The following is a 24,536-nucleotide window of genomic DNA, read 5'->3' as shown; positions in this document are numbered from 1 at the left end:
ACTCGCTGCAGGCCTGCAGCACGCCGGCAAACTGCTAATTCATCAGTGTGCAGAGTGTGGCAGAGGCTCTCATTGCCAGCCAGATTAACATTAACTGGCTGTGGTTCCCCTTTATAATTTATGGGAGTGTTATAAAAGATGAGCAGCTCAAAATGTTTTATGGGACACACTGTACACACCCTAACAAAAACAGCCTCATGCCAGGACAAGCAGGGGCTGAGCAAATGTGACATGCAAGATGAGCAAGCAAAACTAATGGCGTCATTAATTTACCAGCAGTAATTCAGACGTAATATATTCTTGGTGTAGATAATATGATGGATGTGAATTAAGGGAGAATCGAGCCAAATGTAATGATACTGTCTCACTCGTTCGCCCTCGTGACGCCCCCCATTATGTAAGATTCTACTGAAGAAATTATGAAGGGGGAGAAATCTTCCAAATGCTGCAGTGTTCACAAGAGATTCCATCCCTCTGCTTTGCTCCTCTAAGTTGTTTCTGCAACATCTCAGGTTCAAACGACAGCTCTCTCTTCCTGTGACTTTGCAGGATGACACCACATATAATTAACGAGAAGATTCCCAGCAAAGGCAATATTAGTACAAAGTATGTGCTGCGCAAATCTAATGCAAGATCAAAGAATTATTTGTCCGATTGCTGCCTGAGCCGCGTCTAAACAGCAGAAATTGTTTAAAAAGCTTCCCAGACGTCATGCCACATTTTTATGCAATGCACAAGCTCTTTGAATTACCCCATTAGCAAAATTATTACATGCTCTGTGCTGCCAAAAGTAGATGAAATGCAACAAACTCTTAATCCTCTTGAGAGGATTGCAAGTCTTTCCAAATTCAACAGGTGGTCTTGTAAAAGATATCCCTTTTCCTGGATCGAGTCTCTGCTGTGCCACTTATGCTGATTGTCTCAGCTTTTGCTATAAATCCTTAGGTGACGCTCAGGAAGCTGGTGGGTTCTGTGTCCAATCGGTTTGGATGGACGGATGTGTCCTCCATATGAACTACAACATAATATTGTGGGGTTTTTTTTTTAGGGAATCTGAATTATTCTACCTCATGAGGGCCTATCTTTTTGCCGTCCTCATGGCAACTAAGAACAGCAGACAGATAACAGAACACACACTAGAGCAGATTCTGAAGCTTTAAATGAGTCAAAAAGTCAACAGATAATTGTGTTTCGGTGTAATTTCTCAGTGAGACATGAGAGGACATGCTCAGTTAAAAGGTTAGTCTCTATGGATGACTGGCTACAACCAACACTGCGGCTGTGTTTGTCACTCCCTCGCCTCTCCTTTTGCTGCCTGTAATGGAAACCAGCAGGGGTCCAGCCTGGCTCAGTAGCAGCGCCAGTGTTTTTCTATCACTCTGTCACCCTAGCATGATGAACAGAAGCAGGAGTGGTCCTGGGGGGGAGGTAGCAGAGAGGAAGAGAGAAGGGGGCAGCAGAACCCAGAGAAGCTTGTATACATCCAGCCTCCCCACTTCAAAAGGGCCTCTGATCAAGATTGATTGCTTGCAGGGGGGAAAAACCTGCACAAGATAGTTGCTTTTTAAGAAGTGTTTGATTTCCTTTTGTAATCTCAAGCTACAACTTTGAAAAAAAAAAAATTGGTGGTGGGGAGGAGGTGGGTTGTGTATTTAAAATTAAAACCACCCTTATGACAGCTTGCAGGACAGAAGCCTCAGTTGAAAATCTGGGAGTGTGGCCACTGGCCAGACTGCATGGCTGCTTAGGAGCTCCTCCCACCTCCCTATACTCTCCCCCACGCTGCTGCTGCTGCTGCTGCTGCAGAGGACTCCTGCTCAGCTCCTGCACTCCACCTCTGCACAGTGCAACAACAGCAGTATGCCCGGCAGGAACAGAAACCAACCTGCAGCTGCACACAGCCCCCTGGCTCTTTAACCTGTCGCATGTGGAATACGTGAAGGCGCACGGATGCAAGCCTCTGCGGGAATCAGAAGAGGCTTGTGTTGATTTATTTTAGATCTGCCCTTCTTTTCTTTTTTTTTTTTTTTGGAGAGCTTTTGTGTTGCCAGGGAGGAGAAAGTCCGAGCAGGTAAGCAGTCAGTCAGCAGGCAGTAGATAACCTTGGCTACTTCGGCATGGTTACACCGAAGCTGGCGTTTTCCGTCTGTATTTACCTCACATACATCTGCTTTGTTGGCTTGGATGTATAGATCAAACCAAGTTTTTAGAATTACATTTCCTATTAGTGTGTTGTAGGAGTGCAGGTAGTGAAAATATGTCATTTGTATGTAGATTACCTAACATCACAGTGGCATAAAGGGGATTTTCTGACACAATTACGCACCGCGTACCCAAATTTGGCACAAACGCTCCGCCAGATCTTCATTTATCACGTCTCAAACCGAAACACGTGGGCTGTTTACCTTTATGTCTTACTGATGCTGAAACAGAAACGTGAAAAAATACACACACAAAGAGCCCTAAGCAGGAAGTTTTGGGGAAAGTTCGCAAGTTTTTGGCGGAAATCCCACCGAAAAAGCAGGTTGTGGGCGCAGAATGAATGGGGCTGTGTGAGTGTGCAGGCGTGACAAATGCTGCTCGTAAAAGAATTTGTATTCCAAGAGAGCGACTACACATTGATGTGACCTGGTTATCAGACTGGATGCGAGGTTGTCCAATTATTTTGATTAGGTTTGACTGGACTCTGTTTTGTTTTTCTGTGGGAATGACATCCAATTAAGTGTGCGTTTTCAGAGCATGGCACTGCGATTCAGGAAAACAGAAAAAATGGAAAAAAAAAACCAGAACGACAATGCAGTGAATTACAGTAATCCAGAATAATAAGCATCAGATGCTACATAAAGGCTTTCTCATCGTTGGCTTTTGTGCCTACTGATATGTTGTTGGGGGTCACATGTCTAATGTTGCTGCTGAAGTGCACTTTTACCAGCTGTGAGTATTAATCTTTACCTTAATTGCACGTCTTTGCCACTATATATTTGGGCTATTTAAACTGTTGCCAACATTGCAACCTGACTGCATTCTTCAGCTCACTGCTGCATGTTTTCCACTAAACTAATGTACAGTTTTTGCCTCAAGCAATGGATGTAATGCTCAGAATCCCTCAGATCAAGGTATTGGATTTTTATTTCTCAGCAATAAAAGATGTGTTTGAGACCTCTAGTGGCCAGACAGCTGTGTGTGTGAGGTTCAGTGTATGTACAAAGGTCAAAGGGACATGAGGAATGAGGCTTGTCACTTCAAGGTTTATACTGTCTGTGCAAGGTGATCCAAAACTGTAAATTCCACATCAGGCCGGTATCATTTTTCCTTGCGCTCATCTTGTTTTTCTAACAAGCACGTGAGATATTCTCCATAGTTTTATATTGAAGGCAAAGCTTGAGTTTTGCCATATAGGTGAACTTTTGGTTGTTCTGCCCTGTGTGTGTGTGTTTGTGTGTGTTTTTACAAGAGGAAGTGAGAAATATTGGACCTTGAGCTTGAGAAGGTGTGGGGAATGTAGACAAGGGGGTCTACTTCTCTTCAAACAAGCAGGGCTGAACATGTCAACAAGAGCTTGAATAACCTACACTGTCTGCAGTTTTGACGAATACAGACAGAACACAAAAATGTTGCTGGTTGTTGGTATGAGTCCCGGCTGGAAAAACAAGCAGAGCTATGGAGACCAAAGCAACTGGCACCCAATCTAAAGCTTTAAACTAGTAGCCTAATAATCTGTATGTCTCTGATCAGTCATCTCTTCGCATGACTCACGCCATAAGATGTTAGGCAAGGCTCAGTTTCCTCTGTTGTCGCAGGAACGCTTAAACAAACAGTGGGCTAGTGGGTGCTTTCCTGCTCAAACTGAGTCAGACAGAACAAAGAAAAATGTAAACATGCATTATCTTTACCAACAGGAAAACTCTTCATGCCTATAGGATTACTAGATCGCAGGGTGGTTATTATTGGCACAAGTCTCAATCCAAGTGTCTTTATAGCCAATAAAAAGATCAAGAATCACTGTAGCCAAATTAATTCAGTATTATTACAATAAATTATTTAACCGTGTGCATATATAGACCCCATTCATTTGTTGATCTTCCTGCCTTGTCAGCTTTTTCTAGACAGTGAGTCTAAATTGTGAGCTAATGTTGCATGGTGTCATTGCAGCACCTTGTTGAGAAGCAATTAAAGCTGTGTAAAGAACTGAAAAAAAGGGGGACCCCCAGAAGCAAAGGAAACACATGATCTCTGTGAAATGGTGTTGATCTTCTCACTGTCAGTCCAGTTAAACAGGACGCAGTGAGGGAGAGGAAGGAGGTGTGTGTGGCTCGGTTTGTTTGCCAGACAAGGAGGAGGACACACATGTGGAGTGGGAGATTAGGGTGTGTGTTTGTGTGCAGAGGAGTGGGGGGGGAGGGAGGTTGTCGTGGGTGTGAGATTCACCCTGGTGAGACTTGCGCCTTTAGACATTCCTGAGATTCCGACCTCCGGGATGCTTGAGGCTCCTCCGTCTTCTTCGAGCATGTCGGGGGCAGCAGAGGACTCTGGAGGTCTTTTTATGTTGCTGGGCTCACATCGGCAAGCCCTTTGGTTGAACAGAAACCACATACCCTCTAATTTAGGAGGCCATGGGAACACGTAGCACAGCACACATCGGGCCTTCTTAAGTTACATCCACGGATGACACTTATATCTTAACAGACGTCTTCTATAGTGACACTTGCCAGCCTGGACTCTCTCATCTTTCCATTTTCAAATAGGGTTTTGAACTTTGTCTAGGTTTGTTTTTAAATTTTTGATCTTGATACAGAAAAACATGCATATATTAGCAGTTTAATAGTGGCCAAAAACCAGAATATCTGTCGTCAGGGTGTCTATTGAGCATGATGTCCTGTCTCTATTTTTTCTGTGCCATTTAATAAAGTCAGAATGTGAGTTGAAACTGATCCAATCAGAAACTGATCTGTGAGACTGATCCATTCCTAGGAAGAATAAGCTGTTTCTGAAACAGTCGGATCTGTTATTTGTAAAATGTTTAAGTAATTGGATTTTTAGATTAGTCACAGTTTTTATGTGTTGCAAGCAATTTCACTGGGTCACAAAGACAAATGGGATTATGATTGTGATACAACCTGTGTCAAGAAAGAACTTACTGACGTCATTCTTCTAACAATGTTCCTCATTCTTCTTTCCCTGTCTTCTACATCCTGTCTTGTGATCCTCATGTTGTGACGTTGAAACCCTCTGTGGACCAGCCATGAGAGTTCATCCTGCTCCTTCCAGACACCTTCACAGCCACTTCTGACCAAACCTGATTTAGTAAACCGAAGATGTCAGCGTGCAGTGATTTTGCAGAACACGTGTGGAAACCCGGCTCTTGTAAGAACTGCTTCCACCCATTTAGTGCACACAAGACTGTCGGCGTCCTGGATGGCAGTGCACCACCCGCATGTTTGAAAAGCAGCCTGGGAGGCGATGAAGAAGCTGGAGTGACGTCGCCTTCACCCTACAGCAAGCCAACCATCGCTGTCAAACCCACCATGATGAGCTTCGACACCAACGAGTCAGCTGACCTCAACATGAACATCGAGCAGGTGAGTTACTTAAATGTTTTCCCTATATGTACATCTTTCTGTCTGGATATCTGTATCTGGTTTCTAATGTGTGCTTGTGTTTACTTGTAGCAGGAGAACACAAAGAGCCCAGCAGAGCGGTTGGGCCTCAAGAAGATCTTAGACCTGTCACCTCTTTACATTGACAGTAACGGCTGCAACAAGGCCCACAGAGATGCGGTTCTACAGAGCCCCGATGCCAACAAGGACTACAACAACTGCTATTCTTTGGCTCCCTTGTCCCCAAGTATGCTGCCAAAAGACTCCATGATCATCAGCAATATTTTTGTCACCCAGGAGGAAGGCAGAGGTTCTCAGAGTTTAAAGAAAAATGCAAATGAAGACTCCTGCAGGCAGCAGAATAGTGTGACCACTATTAGAACTAAGAGCACTTACAATGGAAGCGTTGTGACTACCAGAGCAAATTATCAGGAGTCCCATCAGGCATCTGTGGAGATTCCTTTGTCAGCAGATATTGTCCCTTCCAGTCCTACTACAAATCACAGCAATGGTGTAAGCAGTGGGAGTCCTACCACTGTTACCACAAAGACATCCAGCACTTCTCCCACTTCCTACACCACAGCCTTAACTGTGGACGCCACTAGCCCAACATCCCTCCACTCTGTCCCTGCTCTGTCTAAACAGAGCAGCCTGTCGGACTCCACTTGTTCTTATCGTAGCAGTACAGATTCACTTCCTGGGCCTGAAGGATCAGGAGGAAGACCAGACAGGTCAGGGAGTCCCCAAAGCCCTCCAGCCATGGGGAGCCCACTGTCCACCCCCAACTCCCCCAGTGGACAGAAAAACTCTGAACCCATTTACGCAGAGAGCACCAAGAAAAAGCGCAGGCCGCAACAGAACGGACTGCAGTCCAATCCCGAGTCCCCAAACAAGACCAAGCAGTCCCAGTGCTCCGAGCTCGAACTTTCAGGAGAGAGTCAACGGGCCACCATCACTGTAATGGCGGCTCACACAGAGGAGAACAACAGGACTTTCTACCTGAGCAGCCCAGATTCAGCAGTCAGCACCCAGTGCCACTTCAGTCCCACAGCACGGAAAGACCCCAGCAGCCCAGCCTTCCGATGGCCCAGCCCCAGCCACAGTGCACCCTCGCTGGCTCCAGAATCCTGCCTGACCCCCACTCTGCACACCAAGCCCCAGTCTAGCCCACCTATTCCTCCGAAGAGGAACATTCGCTCTCCCAAACTGGGCACCTCTAGCCTCTCACCGTCCATGTCCTCTCCAGTCCCTCTTCCTGAACTTCCCAGACTGGGCACCTCCAGCCTCTCCCCATCCATGTCCTCTCCTGTCCCACTCCCCGAGCTCCCCATGCTTTTCCTCGTCTCTGCTAGAGAGGGCCACTTCAAGGTCCCAACGGAGAACCAGAGTGCAGCATCTGAACGCTGGCACAAACCCCACCACCACAGTTCTGCCTGGAACTGCCGTATCGAGGAAGAAGAGGAAGAGGAAGAGAGGGAGCGGAAAGATATGGAGAAGAAGAAGCTCGCTGCCAACGCGGGGACAACCTCTCGGGTGACAGGCCTGCTCAATGGTGCTGCTGTCTGGAAGGAGTCCAAGGACTGGAAAGCCCACAGCAGCCCCCCTCCGATGACAGAGCCAGGCACGGCCCCCCCGGCTGCCCCAAACAATGGTGCCTGTCAGGGGGAAACTGGGGGCACCGGCACAGAGGAGGAGGTTAAGCATAACGGGAGCATGCCGGCCAAGCAACCGTTGCATGGGGGCTCATCAGAGCTGCTGGCAGCAGGAAAGGGAGCTGCCAGCAATGACCCCAATCCACCACCTCCACCACCTAAGAAACTGCACAGGTGAGAAGAACTTTTTGTTTGGCATTCACGTTTTCAATTGTTAACCTTCAAACAGGATAGAACACTAATTCAAGCATCTCAGTAGAATAGAATTTTGTACATCTCAAAAAAATTTTGCTATTTTCAATATTGATTGAGCTGTTTTAGTTAGTAATGTTGTCAGTATGATGTCAAAAGCAATGACAAAATACCAAATATAAGTTTGCAAAGACTAATTAAGGTTTGCTTATTCATTCTAACTAATGAACATAAAGAGAAACTAGCTACTGTTTTTACCCAAAACTATTAGGAATCCACCACCCAATCCTGTATCTGTTCATAGCAAGTGCAATTTCTAAAACTGTTGCACAAAACTACTGTCTAAATATTCTTTATGCAAAATAAGGGCAAAGTACAGCAAATGCACTAACAATCTTGAGTAAAGGGCAGTGTAAAATATTATTTACAGTAAGGCAGTAGTGTGAAAAAGGTCTAACAGATCTTTAATTACATGCTTGTAACTCTACATGTACTGTAAGATGAATGGCATGTATTTATGAAATGTGAGCTGCCCATTATAGCACATATTTGCATCGCTTCTTGTGTACCTGTGACTTGCCTGAGTATTAATGGGACTGTAGTTCAGCCGTGACAATGTAGATTCATAATTTTACATAATTTAACACTTAACCACATGCACTTAGTGTAAATGCGTAAATGCATTTTGCTCTCACGTGGAACAGCAGATACATGCATCTTGCTGCAGTCATCTATGTGAATCTTACGGTGCCTTCTCCTTTCATAGCGTCATTATTCAGCCTTGAATCAGCCTCCATTCTGTCGCCTTGTGATCATTCAAACCGTCCCGGCATATTCCTCAATGCATGCCTTGTTCTATTCACGCTAGCAATGTGACTTTTTCAATTTGAACTAATGCACAAAATGGGTCTGTTAAATAATCCACTGTTGTGTCATGTTGCTGTAAGTTTGTTTTGGCTGCAGCACAACAGACATAATTGTAAAAAGAACAAAAACTGCTTCTTTTTTCTATTTACATTGTTGTACAGGGACAAATATGCATTTAGTATGTGCTTAGATGCATCTATGGATGAAATAATCATCATATTTGCACTGTAGTCATAATTTAATTTAAATTCTGACTGTTCACATGCTGTTGCTGAAATGCATGTCCTGGTTAGTTGCTTAGTAACCGTATTTAACTACATCATTTACAGGATTTGCAACATGATGAATTTTCACCTTCACTGGTGTCTGGGCCTTTGTAGCCGTTTATTGGCTGTACCACATGCTTTAAACCGAGTCTACTCGAGGCGAAGAATACATTCTTCTCCCTGAGTCAGCTACCCAAAGCTGAAAAAGAGAAGAGGCCCTGTGTAGCAGTTATTAGAGCATCAAATGATTACCTCAAAATAAACTTTGCTTTGTCCATGACGTGCAACACACAACTGCGACTTCCTCAAAACAAGCAGATGTTTTGTCAACTTGAGCTAGACTCAGCAAAAGCGTGGTGGAGAAGAATTTACTGTCAGAAACACAGATTGCTGATCACGTTTCAAGGGCCCTTATGTTTGTGGTAATTCTAGGAAGGACTCGTCTCTCCTGTTATGACATTGCCGACATTCTGCGCTGATAAAAATACCTTGTCGAGACACATGTGGGAACACGCCTTTAGCTAGCCAGCGACAGTTTTGGCTTTCGAACGTTCCAAGTTTATCGGCGGGTTTCATCAACAACTCTCCCAGGTCACCAGGAATCTGCTGGACATGAAATACTGCTGGGAAACCTGGTCAGAATCTTGTCTGCAAAGCAATCAAAACTTTTATTATTAAGATTTATTATTGGCATAAATTGGAGTCTCGTTTGCTCCATGAATGAAAAACACTCGCCACAAGTACATGCCCCCTGTGAAGCAGCATTTTGATGTCCTGAATCATTTAAAACCCGCAGATGGTTTCTAAGAGCTGCCTCCCAGAGCCTTTGATCACAGTAGAAAACAGCAAATTTCTGCTCTTTTATTCTTTGTAACATGTCACCCACCATATCATGTGGTGGGTCAGCCTGAGAGGTGTGTGTGTTTGTGCATGTGCCTACGTCACGCACGAGTGTGTGTGTGTAAGTACTCTTTAACAAGGAAGGCGTGCCGACCGGTCAGCAAAGGTTGCCAAAGGGAGGGGCTCTTGTGAACAGATTGTTGCCCCTGGCAACTCCCAAACTGTCCCAGCCTGACAATCTGTAGAATCACAATTTATAGATCAGCCTTGTGGATTCAAGTCTACTGAGTTTGACTTGGGCTTAAATTGCCTTTTGCTCTGGAAGCTACTGTTCCAAGATGTGCCGCCCCTCCCTCCACAGAGCCATCCTGATTGCCTTTCTGCAGCAGAGCAGATAGCATCTTGTTGCTGTCTGACCAACTTAAAGCTGCTCTAAAGTGAACTAGTAGGTGAACGAGTGAATGCTAAATATGAGATATGGGTGCTTTATTTCCATGCGTCTAATAGGTGCTATTGCTTTTCCTGCTGAGACACTTTAAATACACATATGACTCGTGTGGAACCAGGGTTGTGTTACTACTCATGGCGGGGCTTTAGAGAGCTACCAGTCTGATCCAGGGGCATTTTGTGCCCGCCAGCACGACAAGGACCTCTGCTTCTCCAGCATGAGGTAGGCACATGACGGCAACTTTTCCTTCTACTTATCCTTGTAAGGTGCGTAAATCGATGAGGTATTTATCATTAGTTTTGTGAAGGAAAATGATGAGGTTGTTGCGAGCACAGAAAATAGAGGTAAAGTTTGTGCTTCAGGACGATCATAACACACCACAGTGACTTCTGAGGTAACCAGAGGCCTCTGCTTTTTTTCACACCTCTATCGGTAGCATGGTAGTCCAAATTCAGGTGTAGCTTTCAATGCGGCAAAGTTTATTTCCTCCCTCTGTCACACCTCCCCTTGTTAGTCTCTGGTGGCCTTTTTCTACCTAGATTACTTTATTCTAGCCCCTTCTATTGGTATGTTTGAAATAGTGCTAAGATGAAGAGGATAAGAAAGTAAAAAGATTTTAGATAGTCAGAGGGAAGGAGAAATGAAATGTAATGCAGAATGTTTGTTTTTTTTGCATTTGAATGAAAATGGGTTGTAATAAATAAGGAGATAGTTGACGGAGAAGAAGATAACAAGGCAAGGCTGGAGCAGTTTGCAGAAGATAAGAATGACTTGTGTCAAACATTAATGGATCTTTGGTTTATATGACTGTATAGCCATGGTAACTATGATACAGTCATGAGAAAGAAACAATGGGTGTCTTTCTTCTCTGCACTATAATATAACATATGATAGATGCAAAACAAGCAGTGTAAAATGTCATCTAATAGAACAGAAATGCAATATAGTTTACCTTTGTAAGTCTTCATTTGAATGGAACACCTAAGAAAATATAGCTTTTGTTGATATGATGATATAGATTGTACATTTGCATACTATTACCATCATTTTGATAAGACTTTACATTATGAAGCATTGAGTATTACTGTTAATGCTGCACAACCAGTTTAGATTGTGACTAAAAGATGATGGAAATTTAGTGTCTGTTCACGTTTGCAAATGAACTTTTGCACAGCCATTTCATCACGTTGTATGATTACCGCAAAGAAAACCCTAAAGAAGAGTCAGGAAGTGAAAGCCACTGTATGAACCTGACCCACAACAACATCAACAACACAACTGCAGTTTAGTTTGGGTCTCATTTTACACTGTTGTGCTGCTATCTGTAGCTAGTTAGCTGTAACCCCAATCCGATCCCTTTTTAAAGCTCCCCCTGTTCCTCTCGCACAGCTTTATTAATACCAACACACGCGTCAGGATAGCATGTGTGTCAACAGATCTAGTGTGTTACTTACTGTAGCACAATTGTCTATACTCTAATTCTGGGTTGCTGTTGTTGCCGGGTTGATAGCAGACTACAAACCTTATCTGACAGGTTTACTGGGGCGGTCTTTGTATCTCGTGCAGACGTTATTTTGGCAAACTAAATGATTAAATGGATTCTGAGGAAGTAGATAATCAAGATGCTTATTAATAGTTGTTTGTGCATTCCATGCAAAGTGATAAAATCCTCATTAATGGTGCATTTTTGTGTCGTGACGGCATGTATTTTGACATGTTTGAAGTTACAATCATTTGTTGTGATACTGTCAGATTGTAGATAACAAATGCTGTAGTCAAAATTAAAAGCAAGTTTAGCATTGTTTACATTTCATACACAAAGCAATTAAGGGGCAAAATAATTGACACATGAATCAAAAGTGTTGCAGACCCTAAACCCTAAATGGTTGTGCATTCTTACAAGCAGTCCTAATTTTGCACGTCTTCCCTCAGAGAGCTCATTCATCCATGTGCATCCTCCCACAGGACACAAGCAATGACAAGGAAAATCTCGTGTTTTGGATACAAATCTGAGCGATCTAGAGTGCGGCATGCACAAGCGCACACATGGACACAGGCTCATAATCCCCGCACCCATTAGCATTTCTCCTGCGCCTCAGCATTTCCACTGCCTTTCATCGCGGCTCTTTTGTCTGTAAAACGATAGCGGATCCTTTAGCTAACTGCCCACAGAGAATACCTAACCCTTTGTCTCCCCCCTGTGCTCCTCTCCTTTTCTCCTCCTTCATCTGTTTGTTCTGCTGATTTATGGAGGAATTGAAGTCAGGGGCCAGCAGATAAATGGATGGAGGAGTCATTTTGTGATGGAAGAGTGGAAAGGGAGATGAAGGGAAGGGATGGGACCCTGCTTCCATGAGCCATTAGTGGGTATAATGAGACGAGTGAATGGCTGTCACTCAGCCTAATTGGTCACCTTGATTAGAAACTCTGCTCATGCACAGTTTTCATTGGCATTATAAAAAGCCATCATGGGAGTCAGGAAAATGAATACCAAGAATGCAAAGCTTCTTCCAAGCACACGAGAAGAACTGTCACCCTTGTTGCATCTAGTGCAATTTACTTCTACATTTAAAAATATTGTGGTTGTGGTCTATGCCTTTATTTATAGTCTTAAGTTGAGAGATAAGAAGAGCACTCAACAGGATAGACAGTAAAAACTGAATCATCAGAACTAGAGATATAATTGGATTCACTCTATTCCTTGTCAAAACACAGCACTTATGTTACCCATAATACAAAACCACTGCAAGGAGCTTGGTTGGAGATTTGTATGTGTCATGCTTGTGGCAGCTGATAATCCCTCAAGTCAGAAGCCACAAGAATTGAGGGAAAGTAACTGGCTCAAGGAAATGTAGGAAAATCCAGTGTACCACAATGACCAATATTGGTCAGTGTTTAGTAAATAAAATTAGATTCTCACTTAAAGGTCCTTCGTTTTATCCCTTCTAAACACATGAATGTATCTCTTGCATGTCTACAGATTGTGCAGTTCCATTTTCAGCTCTAAACACTGCACAGGTTGTTTATGCTACATTGCCTGTAATACTCCTGGTTTTAACTCACTTCCAGATGGGCTGTTTTAGTGCCTGTAGCTTTAAAACCTACTGAGCGGCTGCTGCTCACACCTCTTTCAGGAGGAAGGAGTAACGGGTTCAGGTGGAAACTTGAGTGACTCATTCAGAAACAGATTTTCTGATCCATAGAGAAAGGAAACAACGGGAAGACCTTTCTTCATATTTTGTGGGTCTGTAGACAGAATGGGGACACATGATTATTTACATAAAACAATAAAAACCAGATGAATCATAATATGATCCCTTTGAGGTTTGAGTATGATTGGTAATATACTTGGGTTTACTTTTTTTAAACTGCCTGACATTTTTTTTGCAATAAAGCTGCAGAAGTGTGCCTTTCTAACGAGGAAGTGAAAGTGGTGTCCTCTGACGATGCTTCTCGTCATTTATAATGATCCTGTGAATCTATTAGTAACATAGTGCAGGTAAAAAAAAAAAAAAAAAAAAAAACACATCAAGAGGAAGTGCACTAGTTCCACATTTACAAACACGTGCACCAAAAAACTGACTTTCTGAAGCAAACCTTCAGACCACTGCAGTCAGTTCGGCTGATATTTTAGGAAAGTAGTGGCATGCAGACCCAGAAGAACATACACCTGAATGCATGTTTGTTCGTATCACACTCACATATCCCTGTTTGGTTGTTTTCTCCATTACAGAGTGTGCAGTAAGATGAGTGGCAGCAACATGGAGCTGGACCGCTGCAGCCAGCAAGGGTCAGTAGAGAGTCCTACTTCATCTCTACGGGGCCTGAGCACTGCCAGCCTACCGACTGCCTCCACTGACAACCTGACTGCTGACACCGGTAAGTACCTCACACAGAATTTGGTCTCAGTTAAGTAGATTTTGTTGAGGACAGCTGAGTGGTGTACATTCGTTTACTCCAACAGAAACATGCCCGGGGAGTGCGAGGTATTAACTGATTACGTATAAATGGCGATGCCAGGAGATTATCTGACATCTGTAAGCCTATTTGCACAAGTCACATTGGTGGACCTTAGTTGTGGTGCTGTTTCATAACATTTAACTGGAAAGATGAACTTTGTTCAGAATGAAGCTGAGCGACACTAAAAAGAGGAAAGGGAGCACAGCAGGGTTTTACAACAACAGCATCAGTTCATCTCCTCTGTTCCTCTTTCATCAAACGCACATACGATTTTGTTATGACTGAGGGTTCATTTTCACAACTGAGTTTAAGATTTCTACACTCCTCAAATCAAAGATATGGCTCAGAATGAGTGGCATTTGTCTTGAAATGATTGTCATCCTTCAGCTTTAAACCTCAGTGGCGTTCAGGCGCTTGTAATTGCTATAACTTCCTGAGCAATGTTGTTTGAAGAGATAATTATGGACTCTGATAACGAGGGAAAAAGGGCTTGGCTACATCCTACAGAGTACTTCTTTTTTTTCTTTACGCTCTTTCCCTTCTCTGAAAGCAGTTATTGAAGACTGCACCACACAATTATCTCAGTATCTGTCTGCTTTAGTGTACTGTCAAATTCCAACTTTAAGTCTTTAATTGACAAATGGATCATAATTGGATGGAAGATGTTTTGACTGTCACCTTGAACCCTGGATTGTGGAAATTTCCAGCTCTTTTGAGGAAAGCGGGTATGTGTTTTTACTACGGCTGAGCAGTAGGCAGTGACAGAAGGGGTGTAGTAAATAAATCAGATTCGCAGCTGTCACCCAGGAATATGGAAGCCTGTGAGTGGAGGTTAAGGAAAATTAACTCACAAGGGCATAGAGAAGCAAAGCATATATTATGTGAATCCACAAAGGCAGTAATTGTATCAATATCACTGTTTGTGTGCACGTCTGAGCTGCTGTTTTCCAAGATGACGCAGGTTGTGTTATATTGTGTTTTTTATGTTTGCTCCAGTTAGTAAGTTTGATCTTTTTGTTTGACTTTTAGATCTGCAGACCTGCTCATGTAATTTTTCCTTCATTCTTAGGTTCTCGGGATGCTTCACGGCTGTCTTGTTCCTCCCCATTTCCCCGAAGTCCAGTGGCCTCGGCTCCAGGGTCTCCTCACCCTCCCTCCTTTAACAGCTTGGGTAACCAGCCGCCTCCTCTCCCAGAGAAAAAGATGGTCAACCGCACCGTGTCAGCTCCGGACAGCGCAAACGGAAAAGCCTTCATTCGAGCCTACCCACGCCTCCCTTTCACCGGCTCAGAGACCAACGTGTGTCGATCTGCTGACCTCAGGTCCAGTTTACCATCCAGCCCTGTGGATCCACGACCCATTTTCTCCTCCAACGAGTCTCTGGAGCGTTGTCATGCCCCACTTGGTAGATCCTCAAGGTCCCGGACACTGGACGAGCCATTCAAGACTCCCGGGCGCTTGGGCGTACACTGCCGAAGCAGCATCACCTGCTCCTCTTCGCCCCAGCTCAGCGCGCCCTTTTCATCCTTGGAACCGGGTTCAGCACCAAATTTGGGCTCCAGCCTGCAGCTCCAGACTCTCCTAAGTAACATTGACAGTAGAGAGGGAGTGTACTCCAAACTGGGCGGCCTGTATGCGGAGTCTCTGCGGCGTCTGGCTCTAAAATGTGAAGATCACTTCACTCGCTCCCAGAGGAATCCACTAAGGTTCGAGGAGAGCAACTGGTCTCTGTTTCGACTCACATCTAACAAGCCGAGCTGCAACGCAGGAGATGCTGTGTACTACTCTGCTGCTTGTGCGTCAGACCCAAGCAACTCCTACGCTGTGAAGGTAATTCCTAAACAATGAGCAGCTACTTTGACAGAATTGCAACCAAAGAGGGTGTATCTATTTACAGTGCAACCAAACAAACTCATGCCATTAAGCTAAAGACATCTCAGTCAGTACTTAGCCTTTTCCATCACGTGCAACCACTGTTAGTTTTCTGCATAATAGTAGATCAGTAAGGCTGCGCAGATGTGCAACCTGTTGCATGCAGTCATCATTTAACAGCTCACTGTGGCTACGCCTCTGTGTATGTAAGTTTCCTATGACTGCTTCACTGTAAAAGCCACAATGCTGTTTGGACACGTCAACTGTGAACTAGCAGCAGGAGGAAATGTTCAGTGAAGCAGCAATAAATACAGCTCTGATACACTGTTAGGAGTGTGAACGGTAAAACATGAAGATTAAATTACAGTTAGGTAATCTGGATGAGTCCAAAATGTAAATAAGAGAGTCTGACTTCTTAGAGAGCTTAAGGATTATAACTCCAGTGCTGAAGAAAAACAGTCTGATATAAGGGTTGTAAAAATCTGTGGGCTCTGTTTGGCTGTTAATGTGAAGAAAAGTGTTTTTGTAATGTACAAGTTGTTCATTCAGAAGTTATTGTCAAGAGAGAAACTTGCAGCTCAGTCAAAATTGTATTCACTGTTGTCTAAGGAATAATTTCACAAGTGGGTGCTGTAAATTGATCTTTTAAGCAGGAATTTAATAGTTTCAGAACAGAATGAGGAGATCAGAATGGTTTGATCTTAGGCCACTACGGCACAAATCTTCAAGGCATGTAGTGTAAATAGCAAGGAAGAAGGGTGTGGATTGAGTCACTGATCTTTGTCCCAAAGTCATCAGTGCAGTGCAAAGCAGCACCTGTTTGTATTGTACGTGTTATGTCACAGCCACACTGTTGCTTAATGTTTCTAGGCCCAATTAATCTTTAAATTCCATGCAGGATTTACAGTCGGTCAAGCCCAAGAACACACACACCCAATGTAGTATAAAATCATCCTCATTAGTACTGATGATTAGTATATATTGTAATCTGAAAACAGCACTCATTTTTTTTGTATTCTGTATGTTTGTGGAACTTTATGTGCTAATTTTCAGACATGCTACCAGTGCCAGTTCACTAGCTAAAACTTGAACCCCACAAAAGTAGAATTTGATCCAGTTAATCACAAAGAAGAGATTAGATTTATACTTCTGATCCCAAACACAGTAAGAACTTCACTGAAATTTTATGGGAAACACATTAAAGTGTTAAAGAGTTCAAGTTTTCCTTTTGCTTGCGACAGAAAGAACAGACACTAAATGGCTGTAGTAGTTTCCTTTGATCCAGACTGACTCCACTCCTTGCCTAGTAGTGGCTTTAAAAACCCCTTTTTGAACTGAGGAATTTGTTTAAATCTGCATGAAGGACGCTGATTTCTCTTGAATGAGAACAGGAACTGAATCGACGTTGACCTTGGAACTTTGCTAACAAGAATTCTTTTGTTATACTTCTTGGCTCCACTCCCTTCCTGTCTCTGTATGTGGAATTCTTCTTCCCCCCCCACCTCCTTTCTGTCCCTTTTTCCTCCTTTGCTTCATCCCTTTCTCTCTCCCTTTTTGTGCATACCTCTCCAGATCTGTAAGAGCCCCTCTGTGGATGCCAAACAGGGCCATCTCTACAGTCTGTCGGTGCAGCAGAGCATGCCTCCTCACTTCAACCTGCAGCAGGACTGTGGCCACTTTCTCGCCTGTGTCCCCCAGAGCATGTTGCCTTTTGATGAGGTCTCTCTGCCCACCACGCCGGCTTCATCGCTGCCTCAACCCTCCACTTCTGTCCAGCAGGTAGACCGAGAGCGAGTGGTGGTCATCACCCCGGAGATTCCTCAGCAGACTGCGGTTGACTTTGTTCGAGAGTGGGAGATGTTCCATAAAACTCAGCCGGAGGTCTACGAGCGCCGCGTGTGCTTCCTCCTACTGCAGCTCTGCAACGGCCTGGAGCACTTAAAGGAGCACGGGGTCACGCACCGTGACCTCTGTCTAGAAAACCTGCTGCTGGTGCCTCATCAGCGCAGGCCCTCCCAGTTCACCCAGCAGACCAGCACTGACAAAAGCCCCAGTAATGGCTCTGGTATAGACATTCAGCGCCACCTTCCCCGGCTCCTCATCAGCAACTTCGCCAAGGCCAAGCGTCGCTCCTCGGAGGACACTGCCTCAACTAGTGTGGACCCTCGCATCAAACGTGATCATGCCAGGTTGGCGCCAGAGATCGTCTCAGCTGCTCAGTACCGCAAGTTCGATGAATTCCAGACGGGCATCTTGATCTATGAGCTCCTCCACCAACCCAACCCGTTTGAGGTCAGTCCAGCACTGAAGGAACAAGACTATCGCTGTGAGGACTTACCTCCAGTCCCCTCTGTCTCCCTGTATTCAGCGGGCCTCCAGAGGTTGGCCCAGCTCCTTCTCCAGCCCGACCCCATCAAACGCATCCATATCCAGGAGGCCAAGCGTATACTGCAGAGCCTGCTGTGGGGCCCCAGGAAGGACCTGATGGAGCAGCAGTGGGAGAGACATGGACAAGGGGGAAGCTTTGTCGATGGATCCCGGCACGAGGGCCTCCTGAACTGGCTGGACGTGAAGAGGGCCCTGCTGATGATGAAGTTCGCTGAGCGTTCCCTGGAGCCGGAGAGGAACGCAGAGCTGGAGGACTGGTTGTGCTGTCAGTACTTTTCCTCAGCTCACCCTCTGTCGCTCTGCCATACTGCTGAACTGCTCTACTCGCTAAAGTGATGGCGAGTGGAGCCAAAGTTAAGTGTGAATTTGTGAATGTGTGTATGAGAAAGACCAATGTCGAGACCCTACGGCGGGGTCCAGATACTGTGATCCTCTGGAGGAACTGTGAACCTGCCCATCTGTTCGTGCTACTTCTACATGCATGAGAGCCGTCCACTCTGCACTGTACCTTTTTACACCAACAGTATCCAGTTAACTTGACCTCTGAAAACACAGCCGGTCTTGTAATAGTCACAGAAATACGGACAAAATCACAAAACATTCATATGTAGACTCGAATAGTTTTGTACCAGTGATGCTGAAGAAAATGTCGGCAAAAAGGAAGAATTGGAAGAATGGACAGTATTCATAATTCTATAATACACTTACCAAAGTTTCATGTTTGACACTGTATTGTGTGTATTTATTAAATATCAGTGGAGACATTGTACGCACTGAGGACCGGCGAATAATTCATAACCTTGTGTTGTATCTAAATGTGCAGCTAACTTTGTCTGTATACTGTATGGCAAATTTGTCTGATAATGAAAATATGAGGTCATTTGCAGACTCACTCTGTTGCACCTTTTCTTATTTGTTTAGAAATAGGCACATTGCTGTGCTGTATACTGTGTAAACAACACAAACTTTTCTTTAACCATAACCACAGAATAACATCTGTCCCTCCATGGATACTGGTTTACTAGTTTGAATGATCAGTGCAGCCTTCCTTAAGTATATTCAGTTAACAAAACAATTGGCAGCATTAAAGATTGCTTCTACTGAATGCATGATGCCCAGTTTCTCCCTTTTGCTTCCTTTTAGTACATATTTAAATGTTTTTGGACATTTGTCACAGTGCCTTTTGTTCTTTGTATATGTTACAGTGACTCAAGCCAAATGTAAATATTACTGATCATTCGTCCTTTGTGGAACTGGCCTTTCACAGAATGTTCTAGTAACAACTTTGTACAGTGATTTGTAGATGATATTAGAAAAAAAATGAGCCCAAGCAGGTCTTAAAAAGCCATGAATATGAGCAGCGGTTAAAAAATATTTATGATGTACTTTGTTATCCTGTAGCAGTCACTGGAATTTCTCTGTTTATTTTCATATATGGATTATCAAGTTTTTTGTTTATTTGGCACAGCAGCAGCAGCAGGGCTTGTTTTTTGCCTCCTATGTCCTGTGTCAGCTGCAGAGAGAGCTTCAAGCTCTAAACTTTTAAAAGAATTTCCTAATAAAGCCTAGAGGGGCGAAAAGTTATCGGCCTGCCTGCAGGTTTGTGTCCAAGACTGTCTAAAGTTGGAGAGAAAATGGCCTCAATTCACAACTAATGCATTATTGGTTTGAATTCTTTTGTGTGTGCCTCACTTATTTACATCCATCAATAAACTGTGCATATATTTTCCCACAGGAGCATCTGGTGTTTTGAAATTATCTTCTTTTAACACATATTAATTCTTATGATCAGGTTATTATTATTATGTTGGCATATGGTGCCAGTCCTGCAGTTTAACAAGTTTAAGACGTTTATTCATCCTATCACTTATGATCAGAATATTACTGTTATTTGCACTTGTTGCTACATTTAATGTCTTTATTAGGGACCTGACTGTAGAGGAAGATGACAGAAAATGAGGGTGCGATTGAAGCACAGCTCCCATGTTTTGTGACACAGAAAGTGTAGGGAGTTATTCTGAGGAACAACAGGGAGCAGAGCCCATTCAAAGTAACCTTGCCTTCTATTTTCTGGGTTAAAATTTCTATTACTCTGAAACACATTATGAAAAACTGTATGGCATAGCTGCAAAATGGTGAAAGCCAGGGGCAATTGAAATCCTCAGCAGGCTGCAGCTGAATGCCCTCTGTTTACTAGTTTTTCTGCAGTGAAGTTTTAAATATACTGTGCAAAAACATAACGTTTGTGTATATACAAACATAAACTACTGTAGTTGTTAGTGCAGGGGCTACAGGAACTTGGATATAATTGGTACAAAACAAACAGAAGAAACAAAAACTCCAGCCAGCCCAAGCAGAAACATTCGCTCTTGTAGAAGACACAGAGAGCATTGCACCAATCAACACAACAGGTTGGTCGTGTTGTGGAATCTCAATTTGAGTTCAGAGCCTCAGGCCAAAACAGACCCCACACTCCCCACCCCAATCACTCCCCCCTACCATGTAGCTTTCTGCTTCACATCACTCCTTCAAAACCACTGGCTGCTCCCTTGTCATAGGTGGAACTATGTTGCTATGGTGTTTTGACCAATGGAATGGCATTTCCAGGAACGCAGTCAGTCTCTGTCTCCCTCTGTCTTTCATACACACACACACTGCGAATGAAGCAGCCTGTTGAGCAGGAATCCAAATAACCCCCCTGGTAACAACAGCAAGGCCCCTTCTTTGTTTGTCCAGTGAACACCGGTCAGGAGGTTGCATACTTTATTTGAAAAAAATACACTGTATTGCCAAAAGTATTTGCTCACCCATCCAAATAATCAGAATCAGGTGTTCCAATCACTTCCATGGCCACAGGTGTATAAAATCAAGCACCTAGGCATGCAGACTGCTTTTACAAACATTTGTGAAAGAATGGGTCACTCTCAGGAGCTCAGTGAATTCCAGCGTGGAACTGTGATAGGATGCCACCTGTGCAACAAATCCAGTCGTGACATTTCCTCGCTCCTAAATATTCCACAGTCAACTGTCAGCTGTATTATCAGAAAGTGGAAGTGTGTGGGAACGACAGCAACTCAGCCACCAAGTGGTAGAACCACGTAAACTGATGGAGTGGGGTCAGAGGATGCTGAGGTGCATAGTGCCAAGAGGTCACCAACTTTCTGCAGAGTCAATCACTACAGACCTTCAAACTTCATGTGGCCTTCAGATTAGCTCAAGAACAGTGAGAGAGCTTCATGGAATGGGTTTCCATGGCCGAGCAGCTGCATCCAAGCCATACATCACCAAGTGCAATGCAAAGCGTGGGATACATTTTGGACAATTCCATGCTCCCAACTTTGTGGGAACAGTTTGGAGCTGGTCCCTTCCTCTTCCAACATGACTGTGCACCAGTGCACAAAGCAAGGTCCATAAAGACATGGATGACAGAGTCTGGTGTGGATGAACTTGACTGGCCTGCACAGAGTCCTGACCTCAACCCGATAGAACACCTTTGAGATGAATTAGAGCGGAGACTGAGAGCCAGGCCTTCTGGTCCAACATCAGTGTGTGACCTCACAAATGCACTTCTGGAAGAATGGTCAAAAATTCCCAAAAACACACTCCTAAACCTTGTGGACAGCCTTCCCAGAAAAGTTGAAGCTGTTATAGCTGCAAAGGGTGGACCGACGTCATATTGAACCCTATGGATTAGGAATGGGATGTCACTTATGTTCATATGCAAGTCAAGGCAGGTGAGTGAATACTTTTGGCAATATAGTGTATGCTTCCCCGCAAACTGTTTTCAGCGCAAAACCTGAGAACACAAAAACAGAATTGACACACTCAGCTAAAAAAGGACTTTGGTAATAATGCAACTGCAGTGAAATACATTATTGAAGTCATTCAATTCATTGTAAAATCATAGCAGAGACTAACCAGATGACGACTGGCCAAACAGAAAAAGAGACATACAGTTTAAAGGTATTTTCTATACAAAAACAAACGCAGTGTATCCTTTTCTATGCAACACTTGATTCTTTAAATTAGATGGTAGAAGTAGGCAAGTTCTTGACTAAACTTTTCTCCAAATCTTCCCTTTCTTTGTACTCTCAGCTGTGTGTTTATATAAGTTTTGTAGTATTTTAATCCCTAATATGTACATTTCTGAGGTATAAACACACCTCAGCATTTAAACTTGTTAATTCAAAATGCCAGTTACAATAATTTTTACTAGAAAGCACTTTGGCACAGTGGCTGTTGCAAAAGCGTACCTGCAGTTTTAAAAACTAAAATACTTATTTGCCACTTGTACACATGTCAATATTTCTCTATAAACACAAAACTACAGGCTAGACAGCATGCTAGTGTTGTATTCTTAACCCATATTCACAACACTCATGCTTCATGCTCATTGGTGGCTGCCTCACCTGGAATGAAGAAAGTCAAGCCACCATTATTTACAGAGCACATTAATGCGACCTAAATTAAATTGCTTGTTGTGATGACCTACAAAGCAATCAAAACGCAGTACTCAATCATCATATATAACAAACTGATTTCATATTTCTTCTTAGACCAACCAATTGTAAACACGAAAACTACAAAACCTATTTTAACAGTGAAATATTTCGTCTCAAACCAGTCTCAAATAATGCATTTAACCTACAGAAATGTACTCCCTCCACATTCAACTGTAAGTGCACATATGCATAATTAAAGGCTTAATAACATTCTTTTGGGTACCTCAGATAACATGGTTAAAACATCATGAACTGCAACCAAGTGTTCGGTGAATGTTCAACTAGTATGCTCCACAATTGTTAGGTAACTGATTACATTCCAATACAAGTAACTAATGGAATGACTTACAGCCACAAGAAAAAAAGAAGGCTGCAAATGTGACAAAATACAATATGACCATCAAGACTGACCTTTAAAAAAAAAAAAACAACAACAACAAACATAGTTAAGTGAAACACTTGCACAATAATTACATAGACCTAACAATAACAACTTTTTTTTTTTTTAAATGAACACTGCAAGGCAACACAAGGCCCAAAGGCCAGTACAAAATGAAAACACTGCATATCTCAAACCACTATTCAAGGAGTCTGTTGTACAGGACATGGACTTTTTAATAAGTCCCTTTTTTCCAAAAACATACAGTAGCTCAAATCCTGAAGCCATGGATCATCCCTCCATAGGTCCCTTTTCCCACGACTTTGACACATCATTGTAGGAAAAACAAAGGTGTAAATTAGAAAATTGACGACAACTGAATTCTGTTTAACAGCTTCAAGGTCTGGTAAAGTACCTGCTGGCTCAGTTTCAAGGTTTACTGAGACACTTGAATGTAGCATAGCCATTGTTAAAACTGGTAGTTCCTGTCTGTCACAAGGCAAAATGTCTGCTGTAAAAGAAGGCATCTAAGATTAACAATCACTGGTTTTCCAACATTTCTAATTATATCGTTTTAAAATATAAAAAGACACTTGATATTTCCCATAATCTCTTTGGACCATCCATCCAAAATAAGTGGATGATGTACAGAACACAGCTGCAGCTTCCTTCTTTTTAACACTGCAACCACTCACTTAGAATGTAGCTTGAGAGGAAGCTGTAGAAACCATCATCCCACCCCACATTAAGGCCTCATCCATAAACATCTCCTCAGCTTCTCTCCTTCACCCTCCACCTGCCTTTAAGCCGACAGCATGTACCAGTCCTTGAATGTGCTTCATCCCCCTTGCACTTCCCTGCTATGCTGCTTTCTTTATTCTGCAACAATAAGGTCCATGAATCTTTAATAAAAACAGAAGGCAACCTTACCACTGGCAGAAGCAACACAAAAATCAATAACCCATGGTATGAAGTGGGACACTGTAGAGAAATGAAAAGCGTTGCAGATTACAGCTTTATCAAGGTCAGCCTTTATAGACTGACTTTGTAGTCTGCTTATTATTATACTGACCAGTGTGTCTGAGTGACTTTTAAGTCTGTAAATTAAACATCACACAAGCCCAAAACATTTCTCTGTAGAAATGCTTCAGTACTTTTTCTAAGTTTTACACCTTTTGTAAAAACCTAATTTATAATGCAAGTGTAGTGTGATTTTTGAAATTCTTTATAATAGGGCTATCAGTTAAACATTTGAAGCCCAATCAGCCAGCCACAATGTATTTTTGGTATTATTCTGACATCTAGTGGCTACATATGGCTACTGCACTCAGATTTCAAGGCAATTTCAGCTAAAAACGGCGCGAGTTTTGTGCACTCCAAACTAATTAATTATGAGGCATTAATTGAATACAAAGTTGTTTGTTGCGGTTTACAATTAATACAAATCTGAGTTAAAGCACAATCAGCTTTTATGTATTTGCAACTTTACAGAGCAAAATATGAAGAGAGCATCACTGGCTTTGCTATGAAATGTTGTGCTCCAGTGGTTATTAATTCACAAGCAGACATGTCG

At 43.2% G+C, this 24,536-nt stretch overlaps 1 protein-coding gene across 2 annotated transcripts; it reads left to right on the top strand.

Moving 5' to 3' along the window:
- The first annotated feature begins 1,787 nt into the window (after positions 1 to 1,787).
- On the top strand, positions 1,788 to 19,819 carry LOC111578580 (inactive tyrosine-protein kinase PRAG1). Of its 2 annotated transcripts, none has more exons than XM_035955179.2 (6): positions 1,788 to 2,071; positions 5,241 to 5,579; positions 5,673 to 7,423; positions 13,596 to 13,741; positions 14,892 to 15,652; positions 17,267 to 19,819. In XM_035955179.2, the coding sequence occupies exons 2-6, from the start codon at positions 5,316 to 5,318 to the stop codon at positions 18,416 to 18,418; spliced, it is 4,074 nt and encodes a 1,357-aa protein (XP_035811072.1). In that variant the 5' UTR covers positions 1,788 to 2,071; positions 5,241 to 5,315; the 3' UTR covers positions 18,419 to 19,819. The 2 variants fall into 2 exon arrangements, with proteins under 2 accessions (XP_035811072.1, XP_023141233.1); XM_023285465.3 differs by having other exon boundaries at positions 1,789 to 2,071; positions 5,670 to 7,423.
- The last annotated feature ends 4,717 nt before the right edge of the window (positions 19,820 to 24,536 follow it).

Source organism: Amphiprion ocellaris, chromosome 17 (assembly GCF_022539595.1).
Source record: "Amphiprion ocellaris isolate individual 3 ecotype Okinawa chromosome 17, ASM2253959v1, whole genome shotgun sequence".
NCBI classification, from domain to species: domain Eukaryota; kingdom Metazoa; phylum Chordata; class Actinopteri; family Pomacentridae; genus Amphiprion; species Amphiprion ocellaris.
The sequence above is the reverse complement of the archived record's forward strand: the minus strand, read 5'-3'. Positions and strand labels throughout refer to the sequence as shown.

Excerpts from the sequence above, each read along its gene's own strand:
- LOC111578580 (XM_023285465.3), top strand. The coding sequence starts at position 5,316 with ATGTCAGCGTGCAGTGATTTTGCAGAACACGTGTGGAAACCCGGCTCT. Across the intron at positions 5,580-5,669 it reads TCAACATGAACATCGAGCAG|CAGGAGAACACAAAGAGCCC; the intron begins GTGAGTTACTTA and ends GTTTACTTGTAG. Across the intron at positions 7,424-13,595 it reads CCACCTAAGAAACTGCACAG|AGTGTGCAGTAAGATGAGTG; the intron begins GTGAGAAGAACT and ends TCTCCATTACAG.